At 38.9% G+C, this 13,165-nt stretch overlaps 1 protein-coding gene across 1 annotated transcript in view; it reads right to left on the bottom strand.

Annotated features, from left to right (window-relative positions):
• MARCHF1 (membrane associated ring-CH-type finger 1) overlaps positions 1–13,165 on the bottom strand; it is a 172,895-nt gene that overhangs the window by 26,417 nt on the left and 133,313 nt on the right. Inside the window, exons 4-5 of the mRNA XM_072862607.1 lie at positions 9,346–9,425; positions 8,328–9,068 (exon numbers count right to left, since the gene is read on the bottom strand). Coding sequence (XP_072718708.1) covers positions 8,328–9,068; positions 9,346–9,425 — 821 coding nt within the window. The remainder of the gene's footprint in view (positions 1–8,327; positions 9,069–9,345; positions 9,426–13,165) is intronic.

The following is a 13,165-nucleotide window of genomic DNA, read 5'->3' as shown; positions in this document are numbered from 1 at the left end:
AGAAAAGTTAAAGAAGTTTACTGAGGACATTTTAGAATTATTTTTCAGTATTTCTTTTTGTTCAAAATATTAATTGCATTCAAGGCACATTCAAATGATGCTGAGAACCTAATAATAATGCAATGCTTCACTGAGAAATTGTATGTGACATATTCAACTTTGTACCATAATGACTATGCAAAAGGAGTAAGTAAAGTTGCTAGCCATTTAAGGTATACCATGTACTTCACTGAAGGGCATATTGACACCATATATATATAAATGCGAGAAATTTCTTATTGGATTAAAATCAAGAGATGCTGCTAAACTAAGCAGTCAGAAATGAGGCATCTTCAGAATTTGGTATTGTTGCAGTGCCTTTAATTCCATGACTATGGACTGTTTTCCCTTGTTTTCCCTGGTCCTGTTCATTGCAAAAGTTAGAAGGCAGGAAGGGAAGATGAAACAAGATGGCTACCCTTTGTAGACATTCATATGCTAATTGGATTTAGGCTGATTTTCAGAAAAACAGCAAGAGCTATCCTGGATGACTGTCCTTCACTTCTCATCAAATTAAGATTTATTTTTTTTCCATACAGACAAACATTTCTTACATAATCTCAGTTTAAAAGGTCAACTAATATCAGTATGAAGCAAGGAGTTCACATGGAAAATTTTCAGGTTTTCCCAACAGTGGTTTAGCTTGGCAAAATCATAGCAACCGAAATTACAACTTAGATGGTTAGTCACCATCTGAGCTGCTTATTGCAAGAGATACAGATAGATTCCAACAAGTTTGTAGCTTTTCCTTCACATTCAAGGTAACAATTTTACTCTCATTAAAGAGAATAGCTGCTAATCTGAACTCTCATTGGAAAAACAGCAGTTATCCTAACCTGTCTTTCACTAATCCACTTTACTCTTCGGTAATTAAGAAAATAGGCCAATTTCTATGCCACTGCAGTGAAGTATAAGATGCACTTGAAGATGCACTTATTCTGCAGGAGTCTTGTGTGCATTGTGAAACTTAGTGCTCTACCCTTACCCAGTTGGCAAGCGCTCCTCTATGACAGTATCTGTACAGCTGATTTCCATAGATGGCTATTGTCAAAGGAAGGTGATTAACGATAAGAATGAATTAGCATGTCCCTGCTTGTGCTTCGAGCTACCTAAGAGCCTTGTCATTAGGAACAGCGCTGGTGGAAAAGAGTTTGCAGTAATTCTGCACCACCAGAACTCTTTCAGTGGATCCCGTATTTGAGATTGGCACTGCATCTCCATACCTAATAAATTTTCAATGATTTTTGTCCATTACCTATAGACAAAGTGTTTAGCTACAGTAACATAGCGCAGATAGCTTTTATAGACTTCCTTAAAAATATACCAGGTCAAATTTTACCCTCATTAACAAATGCCTCTGAGGCTTTCAAAAATATAAATGTATATGGGGGCATGGGCATACTGATAATGATGTATGATAACATTTAAGGGCTATTAATGACACAACTATGTAAAAACTGTATTGTTCTCTAATATTACTGGGTGCTATACAGCTATGTCTATGTTAACAAGCATTGCAGTGAAAGTGTAGCAAATCTGTTGAAAAAAACCCAGCTAGTGCTAAAAACATGGTATCTACACCAGGGACATCTTGCTTTGATTTCATACTGATTTGAGGTTGGACCTGGAATACATCTTTCAGTTTACTTTCACTCCAAGGCAATAGGTTGGAGAACCCTGAGACCGATCCTCAGTGTGGTCTAGATCATGGTAAAAGGTGATCTGATGTGCTTCAAAAGCAGGCTCCTTATCTGAACTAAACTAAAGCACTAATGGAGACATCTTTACTGACAAAATTAGGAGGAGCTACTGCCTTGTGACCGTGACATGTTTACTGCTCCTGTGATGCAATTTCTATGCACTGTGAACTAGAGCATGAAACTAATGCAGATGCCCAATACCCATACTGTCATTTTCCTGTGGATGGAAGTATAACAGTAGAACAGAAATGCTTTTGAACTTTTAACAAATCTCCCTAATAAAAGGGGGAAATATCTTCTCCATATACGTATGCTCAAGGAAGATAATGCCTATTCAAAAAATATTATTTTTGGCGAGAAATTATTGAAAAGGCAGTTAAAAACTTGACCTTCACTGAAAAGCATACCTGGACTCATAATAATTATGCAAAGATAAGTTCTTACCCTGTTCAGCAGGTACATCTCATTGCTATGTCTCACTATTTCTAAAGGGAGCTTAGTTAGGGAGAAACAGCATAGTTGGCAAATGTTAGACCACCTGGATCCCTGGCTTTGATTTTTGGCCGTGAGGATTATTAGCTGCCAGCATGAAATACCATGAGCTCCTAGGTTATGTTAATTGGACCAAAAGGAACCAATTCCACAGGTTTGCAAAAGGATGCACAAAATTGCTGTCATTACTGTCTGATAATCTTAAAACTGTTCTCCCATCCAAAAAAGGTCATTTTCTCTTTCTTCCAATTTATAAAGTGCTTACAGTGCTTTCAGATAGTTAGAACCTAAAATTAAAGCAAATAACTTTATGAACAGCTCACAGCAAATAATTAACTCATTCATAAACAGAAACAAAAAAAAATATCAAACTCTGCTCCTGCATAATTTATCAATTGGAAAAAAAGAAGTTAAATTCACTAAATATGTTCACGCTGCGGTAGGTTACAGCATGCCATGTTTCCCTTGCTTTCATTTTGCAGGCTTTTTTTTTTTAATCTCGTTTCCATTCTTTCCACTGTTAAATCATAAAGTAATCTAAATGACAAATTGGTCTTCCTCTCCATTTAAACCCAGTGTGAATGAAGCACATTAATTCTCCGTACCAAATGTAATCAATTTGTATACCTTTTTCCTGTCACTCCTGCCCTTCCATTATGCTATACAGTCAGCTGCCTTTATCTGACTAGAGGAAAAACCATTTTCAAAATGTTGCACCACACCACTGGAATTTCATAATGATCTAGGTAAAGCTTTCTCTTGATTTCTGCAAATGTGATCAGAATTTCTAAGAGACCCAAGAGCAAACAACATTAGCAAAAGCATACTAAATCTTTCATTTTGTCAACATTTCTTGTCCTTCCATTAATCTTCCATTGTAGGTGATAAATAGGATATCTAACCATCTAAAGAGTTACAAGTAATTCCTGCCTCAGATGCACTGTCAGTGCAACTCAAGATACATGTCAGACAAGATTTACTGCACTGAACACAGTTCAAAGAACTAGGGACTGCATCTTAAAAAAGGATTTAGATTTCCTCCCATCCGCCTAGTGAAAGTCAAAGCTTTAAGTAACTAAACTCCCTACAGAACATATGCAAGCTTTAAGTATTTAATAACGGGACCCTTAAAACCAAGGGTCTGCTCTCACCCAAACTTTCTAGCAGGAAGTGGTACCATTTCACCCATTTGCATTAAAAATAATAATAGGTTTTGAGAGAAAGAAGCAGAAACCAGGACTCAGTTTTCCCCCAGTTAAGTGATCCTAACCACAACAAAGACATCCTTGCCTTGTTTTGGCTCTCCTTGCATCCTTCTGAATCATGGAGAGCTTCCAAAGGAGACTGCATAACCAGATAGCTAAAGAGGTGATGAAGGGGCTTTGAACCATCAGGCGGAGAAAAGAATTAACCAGGATTTCATGCTGCTTCAAAGACTGATGAACAACTAGACCATCCTACAGAGGAGGAGATTCCTATCAGAAAGTCACCTTGCCAAAACAAGGTTTTGAACAGGAAAGTGAGCAGCAGTCACAGTTCTTTAAAAGGAAGGGGTGAGGAGCCAACATGCAAGGATTCAGAGATTCAGCTCCTAATGAAGGAATGTATCCTGAGACCCCAAGGAAGGCACTAACATCCCGGGGAGAAATAGGTTAAAAACCTGCTTCAGCCAAACACTACAGTCTGGCAGCTCAGCATCCTCCAGTGTTTGGTGATTTTAGAGGGCTCTGGATGGTATTTCAAGTCTACGTATTCTGCACTACAGTTTAAATTATTTACTGGATCCAACTTCATGGTTTCAGTATAAATATTTAAAATGAATGTTAAATTTCAATGGTAGTATTTGAGCCTATCTATCTATCTTCTGTTCACCTTTCTCTTTTTTCCTCAAGTCCATGAGGACTTGTTTCCTCCCAAGAGGCTTTCTGTCTGTCAATTTTGTGAGAACTCTACTACATGAATATTTCAGGATCTAAGTATTTTCATGCAACATACTACTTTTGCAGGTCCTGCTAAATAATATTATGAAAAACCCCTGTTACAACACTTGATTTCACAGTGAGAAACTACATAACCATATTGCCTCTGGTCAAGTGCAATGTACACTATTTCTTCCTGTCTATGATTGTGCTAACACATAGAAATACCTATATTAGTCTTCTCCTAAGTTTATAATGGCCTTTTAATTAATACACTAGCTTTTTAAAGCTGATTTTAAAAGATTATACTTGAAGTAGATTCTGCAGATTTCATGAATCAACTTCACCATCTGCCTTACTTCTTCTCTCCATTCCCACCGGTCTTCTGTCATGCCCTACTCTTCTATTTACTCCTCAAATGAGGGTCTGCCATTACCTGACTGCATACAGACTCATTCATGGAGTTCAACAAAATCAAAATTCTACTTCCAATATGCATTTTTTTCATAGTGAGAAACTCCACCTCATTTGTGGGTGGTTTCTTTCAGCTAATTACAGTTCAGTGTTATTGCTGAAATGACTGCATCAGTACTACAAAAAGATTTTACACCAAAAGCATAACTAGTCAAACAGAAAATATCTTTCAGTTCTCCCATCATAAATAATAAAAATACCACAACATTAATTCAGAGTCAATACACAAAGCACTTATGATACACTAGTGGTAATATCAACTAATCAATTCTCTTTCCTTAGTAATTCCCACGTGAAAATCCATAGGACTAAGTCCTCGCAATCCACTCACTTTATCGTGTCCCACGCATAGCTTTTCTCTTCAGGGAAGACTAAATGCAGACCAAAGAAAGCTATTTCTGAGGTTGTGCCTCAAGCCACATGGCAAATTCCAGAATAAAGTATATACGAAGAAAATCGCAACCACAGGGCAACTTAGGAAAAGGGGGATCCAACTGTATGATTTAGAAAGCCTATCCTGTGAATCTCAAAAAAAAAAAAAAAAATAAAAAAAAAATTAGGTGCCAAAACAACTCAGCATGGTCAGAACTTATGTAGTTGTGCCTAATCCCAGAAGCAGAAACTTTGCCTTCTAATGGACTCCAGAAGAAAGGAGTATGCTCAGGGAAGAGATCGTAAAGATCATCATTGGTGTCATGTCACTGTTTAATCATTTTGGACATAGAGAAACAGTGACACTAGAAGGGGAAATGTCTCACTGGAAGTGACCAAGAGGCCTACATTAGACTAGCTGAAGTATATATTGCACCATGGTACTATACTTTCTCTGACTAATGTGCTTATGCTAGAACTGGGTGTGTCCTGACACATTCCCGCTCATGCAGCTAAATGCACATTGAGAAAACCGCTTACAGCCTTATGTCCATATATGAATGCGTTCCACTGCCAGTAATTCATGAGGAAGTAACGGAAAAAAATTGCCTACCCAAATACTTAAGGACAAAATAACTGGCACCAGGAGATGTTTAAGATCCCTGTTCCTCTGCTATTTCCACACAACCCCATCTAGGTGAAAGCCATTCCTCTCAGCCAGTTTTGTCACATCAACTAGAAGACATGAATACCTAGGATGAAAAGCTTGAAGAAACACCTCAAGAAAAGAAATTTTCCACATCACAATCAGCTACGTTAATTCCAATCTTAGAATAAACATCACAAAAACCTCCTTTTTCTATTTCTCATGCAGAAAAATGGTTACTGTATATGTGCACATCTGCGTTGAAATGTAACTCTTTTTTTTGTTTCAGATGCACAACTGTAAATCTAAAGAAAAACCTACCACAGATCATGAGTCAATTAAGTGCATGGACCTGTCCTGAAAAACAGAAGCTACAGTCTGTACTGAACTGGTAGGAGAAACATGTCATCCTTTTTCTTCAGCTGTCTGCAAATTGATTAAGTAAGACAACTTACCAGCTATGAAAAATTAACATGCTTTTGATTTTGTAGTGTTTTTCCTAGAGGTATTGTCATCACTATGATACACCTAGTAATGACAGCAACAAAAAAAAATAGCATTACTCCTGACATGAAGAAAAATGCAATTATGACTCTCTTGGCAAATTTTGCACAACAGGCCAAGTTACAGTTGTGTTGAGTTTAACTCTGGTTGTTCAAAGAGCATGTCCACTGATAGTGAGCCTAGGGACACATACCTGTCAAAAGTTTTCAACCTTCCTAAACAAGAGCTTAGCTGAAATGTTTGCATGCACATCCAAAAAGTCCATCCTTGAACCAAGCTCCAAGGCTTATAAAAAGTGCCTGAATAATTATAGTAAAATTGAATGGGTCAAGAAGACAGATAAAAGACTGGAGTCCACTTTCCATCTGAAAACAAAGTCTGGGGACTTTGGCAACAGTTAGGATTAATCTGCATGAGACAATTACAAAACTTTGACTTTATCTTTTTTTTAACACGGTATAGTTAAGCGCATATGAAGATGCATACTGAAATAATTTATTTCAGTTTTGGGGTAGTTCATATTCAGTTTATAATTGTTAAATGGCCCTGTTATACAGTAAACTGAATACTGAATAACTGAATAACAGAATAACTGAATAACAGTACTGTGCCTGCTACACTGGATCTTTAATACATGCAGCCTTGGTGGTTCAGAAATTTAAGACAACTCTGAAGATGCTGAAGTAGTTACCTGTGCACATCTCTGCATCATACCGTCTAGACATACTTCCACTGCTTCAGAAATGTGTAACATAGTTACCACTGCTGCTGTTTCTTTGCATTTCTGTAAGGTGAAGAGGTCCCAAGGCAGGGGTGTGGTCCTGATGTACAAGCTGATGTACAAACACAGCAGGACTTCACTCTGAAGAATCTTAAATTATCATGACAGACAACGGTCGGACAACTGAAATGTCCATTCTTGCTTGGGAAGTGTAACAAAGAGTGCATAGCACTAGCTGTGTTAGTAAGGGCTTCTATCTCCTGCTGTGAAAAAGCACAACGCCTGCATGTCACCTTTCCTCTTTTTAAAACTAGGATCTTTGTAGTGTGTTACTAGGTTGAAGTATACTGCGAAACTGCATGATGTGGCACCCTGAACTTCCTCATTCTGACTGTGTTTACATTTCCATGCAAATTTCTTCCCAGCAAAGAAAAGTGAGAAGTTTTGGGTTACCATATCAAGAAACTAAGCCTGATTCGCATTTACCCTTTGTAGATGAGAGTTAATGCTGGCTCACAAGTTTGGGGAGAGAAAAAAAAGAAAGAAATACTTGTTTCAGTTCTGTTAAACTTACGGGATGGTGCATTTTCATTTACCACTAAATTCAGTAGCTCAAGTCCACCCAGTTGTCTACAAATGTGGACTTTAGCTCAGAAGTGGCCAGCTTGCTCTCAGTTCCAGGGGAAAACGCTCACCTTCTGATTGCATGCTTCACACCAAGGGTATCAGACTGTCAGAAGCCTGAACGTCTGAAATAGAGAGAACTGTTGGTGTTGCTTTTTCTTTCCCAAAGCTTATTTTAATGCTTATTCTGCCCAATCATCCTTTGTATCATTCCAATCCTTGTGATGGATACCAAACTAACAGCCCCTGCACATTCACAGTGTAGAGGTGTTCAGCAGTGCAAAGTCCCGTACAACTTATGCCCGACTGGAGAGGGTGTTTTGCAGGCACCGTCCATCAGATTGCTGTGGTAACAGCAGCTCTAGAGGACACTGAATCAAGACCATAAATTTATTTCATGTAAGTCAAGTCAATGAAAAATGACAAAGAGGGACCAAAGCTGGATTTGAACTGGTCACCCAAGGAGGAAAAACTCCATATCCCATTGTACTGAGCTATCTGGCACTCTGCCTCATTCTCTGCCTCGGGCTGGAGATTTAAAACACAGTAATACTCTGCCGGAGGACACAGTGTGTCCGTCTTCATGACGAAAAATGGAGCAAAGAAAAACATTTGATTCCCTTGCAGGATTACTGTTTTTAAATAAGAGAAGTATGTCTTCAGATTGAGATACGCTAACTTCTCCGTAGCAAAGGTTTTTGTGTTATTTCTTATGGCCTGCCTAGCAGTTTATTACTGAGAAAGAGTGACAGAAAGCAGTCAAGAGAAGCGCACTCAGCCCACGGCAGTGAGAAAATCCTCTTAAGAACGTTAAATCTTTCTTATTAGGGACTAACCTGCATACTTCTAAATCATCAGACCAGTCCTCATACAACACTGGAGGCTTCTGAACAGCATCGGTCCCACTGGGCCCTGCCCCAGCAGGTGCTCCACTTTCTGGCACTGCCAGAGCATCACTGCCAGAGCCTGCCTCCGCAAAGCAGTCCTTCGAATCTTTATTGTGTCTAAGGAAAGAGGCAGGCTGCTGATCTCTGTAGCAGCTTTTCCCTTTGCTTTTCCCACATTTTCTTGAGGAAATCCTTGCTTCCTGAGATGACGCTGAAGACTGTGATTCCTTAAGCCTTGGAACCCTTCTTCGGCGGTGATTTAAAGTAGGATTCTCAGGGTCAGACACTTCTTGCTTCTTTTTCCCCATTGTCCCCAAAGTGACAAGTTCAACAGTATTATTGTTTGAGGACCCGTCCTGGTTACTGCATGATCTATTGTTCCTTCTCCCTCTCCTGGGCATTCTGGCCTTTTCTCTCGCTCTCCTCCTAGCCTGAGCCCACTGACTCTCATCCGAAGATGACGATGAATCAGATGCATTCCAGCTGGATCTCGCAGGCTCAGGATGCAATTTACAGTCTTTCCCCTTTCCTTGCTTTTCTGTATGCTCACCATTGTCTCCAGTCTCTCTTTTCCGCCTAAACCTTCGTTTTACTTGTTTCTTACCAGACTCCCTATTAGAAGGGGTCAGCACCATGACAGGGGTTGCATGTTCAAGCTCATCTTCTGACAAATCATGCAAGGCAGTAGATCTAGACAAAGCAGTAAGCAAAGGAAAGGGATGGAAATGGTAAGGGTGGGTGGAAAAAGAGAAATCACAAAAAAAGGATGAAAATGAGAACATGAATTTTAATAGAAAAACAAGAGACTGAAAACCAAGAACAGAACCAAAACAAAGAGAGATCAAAAGAAAACTGAAGTCTACATAAATTATGAATAGTGTTAAGCAGAAGCAAGAGCTACACATTATTTAATAAAAACAACTAACAAGTATCAGCCAGATTAGAGTATATTTTTCTCAGCACATACCTACAAATGTCCTGAGTGGAAGGGCAGACAGACAACCGTGACTGACTCCTGGGAGCTGTTCCTGTTGTAGGACTGCTTGCCTGTTGAAATAAGTTAGATAGTTTGGAATCTTTGTCCATGAAATACATTGCAGATATTTTACTGCTTTGCCACATGATTACAAAATTAAAGTAACTGTTGCTGCTGTTCATAGCGCACTGTTGAACACATGAAAGCTCATGAAATACAGGAAGCCTGACCAAAAGCAAAACCTATTTGTGGAACTAAATATGACTGAAGCGTTTCAGCTCTCATTTGCTCATGACTACTTCTTGTCACTGTTTGAGGAAGCAGCTTTCAACATTTGAATTTTCATTTTGGTTTTGATCTACTGTAAATGTCTGATGGGAAAGGATGTTGTTTTTATTTCATGCAATCAAACAACCATGATGACTCCTTTCAAAATGGAGTGAAGTGCATTTACGTTATACTGAGTGATGAAGAGCACAAAGCTAACCTATGTTGAGTGGACTGACAGAACAGCGAGAAAATTAAAGTATGTTTTAAAAGGTTTTCAATGCAATCAGATCTTCCAGAAGAGCTGAAACTGATGAGCCTGAGAAGACCAAAGTGCAGGCTGCATCCCTACAGAGCTGATCACATTCTCAAACAGCAGGAGAGATATAAAACACTTTTAGTATGTGACATTTTGCTCATAAGGTTGTTGCTACAAATTGCAGACTCAGTTGCTCAATACTTCCACTGAAAACATATTTTGATGGTGTTAACAGCAAACCATTTCAATCTGCCTCACAGTCTACTGGCAGCATAGCTGTATGGAATCCAAATGTAAATCCAAGGCTTTGTGATTCTTCAGGATCACTCATGAGGTACAGTATTGTGGTAAGAGGGTTCGATACAAATCATTCTTAAGGCTATGACCTTCCCTTAGCTGATAAGGCCATTAGCTTTTAGTATGCAACCCTATCCCATTGTGAGCATCACTACCAAATGGAGACAAAATACTATAAGCCTAAGAGTTCCACAAGATCACACACCAGATGCAAGGGAAGAATGACTACTAAGCAAGAGTACAAAGTACAAATAATACAAAGATGTAAAGGCTGTCATCCCAAGCTTTTGTACTAGCAAATCAAATTCAGTCACACGTAGAGTCCATAATTAAAATTATTTCTAGCTCACCTTTCACAGATATTTTTGTGGTGTCAGTTTGAAAATTAATAGCACAAGCAAAAATAAAGAAATACAGCAAGTACCTGCTGACACTTCACTTTTACCCAAGGTTCTTAATATCCATTATATTTCATGCATAGATCTTTTGGAAACATCAGTCACCACTATGTGCTTTTTTGCTTTTAATAGGATACCAGTTGAGCCTTAAGAACAGTGCTTTTGCATGAAAATAATATTCTAGCTTTTGGAACTCAAGTAACCCTTTTTACCTCCTGATGTGTTAATATCACAACACCAAAAATATTACTAATTCTTTACTACTAGTTCCACGAAATGAAACTTCGATGTATGAAAACCAAGCCAACATGAGAAACTAAATTGATAAAGCTTGTAGGCACAATCCTTATGTTCAAATGGTTTTTCAATGCCTGGGTCCACCAGGCAGAGGAGGAACATTAGGGTGTCTACATGCAGTCTAATGCTGGAAAAAAGGACGAGTACCAGTGACAGAAATTGTATTTCATATCTCTTTTTCTACAAAAGCAACATTTCAGTTGCATGTACTGTGAAGGAATATGAATTGTTCTTACATACACATTAGAAACAGATGGTATATGTATGTTTGGATATATAATCTTTTTCCACCTCAGCCTCTGTGATTAGTTTTAAGTGATTAGGCATACATTTGCGCAGCTACTTAATGAGCAAAGATGCAGACATCAGCACCAGAGCCACATTGCTGGGCTACACGCAGCTGCTATGTGAAAAAATGTCCCTCCAGACTAAACCCCAGATGAAGGACTGCTGAAGAAATGCAGCCCTGGAGTCGAGTGTGGGCTCCTGAATTCACCCCCTGTGACTCGACCCCATTTCTTTTTTCCCCTCACAGCTGCAGGACTGTACCATTGCTTCTTTCCAGATCTGTGTACTGTAGATGTTCGGCTTGATCTTCAGTGCTGAGATCATCCCCATGCCATAAAGGCAAGTTTTATGTCACCTTGCCACAAGCGTTACCCTATGAAGGGATAAGGAGAACGGCTAAGCTGGCCCAGTAACCGTACAGTAGATCTGCACAAGTTCAACTTTCAGCAGCTCTTAAAGCAGGAAGTCAGCTAGACAGTTCTTGAGAGGGCTGGAATCAAGCCAAAAATTAAAACAAATTCCTTGAAAAGCTTTTACACTTATTATTTGGGACTGGAGACAGGTGGAAATCTAATTATTTTAAGGTAAAAATTACATTACCAGTTTGATTGCTTAAATCTTACATTTCACTCTCAGCTGTAAAGAGGTCTGGACTGTTTCAGCCCTGCTCAGTCAAATTTACTTTCTAGTTCCCCTGCACTGGCATAATGATGTTATGTTTAGTTGCACATAACTCAGAGGAAGGTTTATTTCCTTCTAAAGTAATTTACATCAAATTCTTAAAAAAACAATGAACGCTTTTTGCTTGTTTGTCTAATCCCTATTGGAGCAAACCTGACATCTGGGCAGGCAAAAAGCCTATGCACCAATTAAGTCCTCAAAAACAAAGCAAGAAAACTCCAACATGCTAAGTTATGCACAAGATAATTCAGATTCTTATCTGTGAGCAAGTTTCATTCAGTAGGTTTCTCACAACTTTTACATACACATTTTTATTTTTATCTACTTTACTAGCTTTTAATGGTAAAACGAACTGATAGAGTGATTTCTAAAACCAATAAAGTTAGTGTTTCTGATATTCATTATCTGCTGTTTACTTATGGACCTCACAGGTACTGGAGGGCCTTATTTTGTAAATAATTCCAGTTTTATCTCTGTAAAATAAATAGGAGTGGAAGGACTTGTTAATGTCAGGTCTGTGCCTGCTACCTCATGTCATATGAATATAATCATTCACAGCTAGTCAAGCTGTTTTTAAAAACTTGTAAATTCCAACTCAGCTGGAAGCCTGTTCCAGACCTTTACCCCAAAATCCCTTTGCTTTTTCACCCTACCCACGCTCTGACAGCATAAACTGCATCTGCTTTCTGCTGCTAGCACTGCCTCTGGGCTTACCTCATTTCTTTTGGCAATATTCCCTCTTAGCCATCTCCTCTACAAGCTATACATCCCAAACTCATTTTAAAAAAAATATGTATATTCTCTTAAGTCCAGCCTCACAGTGAAGATACCTAAAGTAGCTTTTAGTCAGTTGGTATATTTACACAGCACAGCATACAGCCATATGGAAGTTCCAGGTTAGATCCTAGAAGGGATATAGCTCTAGGTTAGATCCTAGAAGTTCCAGGTTAGAGCCCAGAAGGGATATAGTTGTATCAGTCCAGCGTGCTGCTTCCTCTGAGCGGCAGAGAGGGCTGACGAACCCAACCAAGCGCTGCCCTGCACAAGTTCCACGTTCGTTCAGTCTGTGCTGCTTTGGAGTGTCTGCAGTCCTGGGCTGCCACAAAACACAGCACTGGACAAGTCCGTTATTCCTGCTCATAATATAAGCTTTCTTTTATTTTTAATCATCTTGACTGCTAGTTTTAACAACAAAATACAAAATCTTTTAAGTGGCATCACGTTTATTTTGGAGGAAGCAAAACACTGTACTGATTATATTGTGGAACGTGATTTTACTCAGCTTTTCTGTTAGGTCAAAGTAGAGCCCTACTCTCTTCTGAAG

The sequence above is a fragment of the Ciconia boyciana genome, chromosome 5, assembly GCF_034638445.1.
Source record: "Ciconia boyciana chromosome 5, ASM3463844v1, whole genome shotgun sequence".
Taxonomy (NCBI): domain Eukaryota; kingdom Metazoa; phylum Chordata; class Aves; order Ciconiiformes; family Ciconiidae; genus Ciconia; species Ciconia boyciana.
This window is presented reverse-complemented; position numbering and strand designations above follow the sequence as displayed.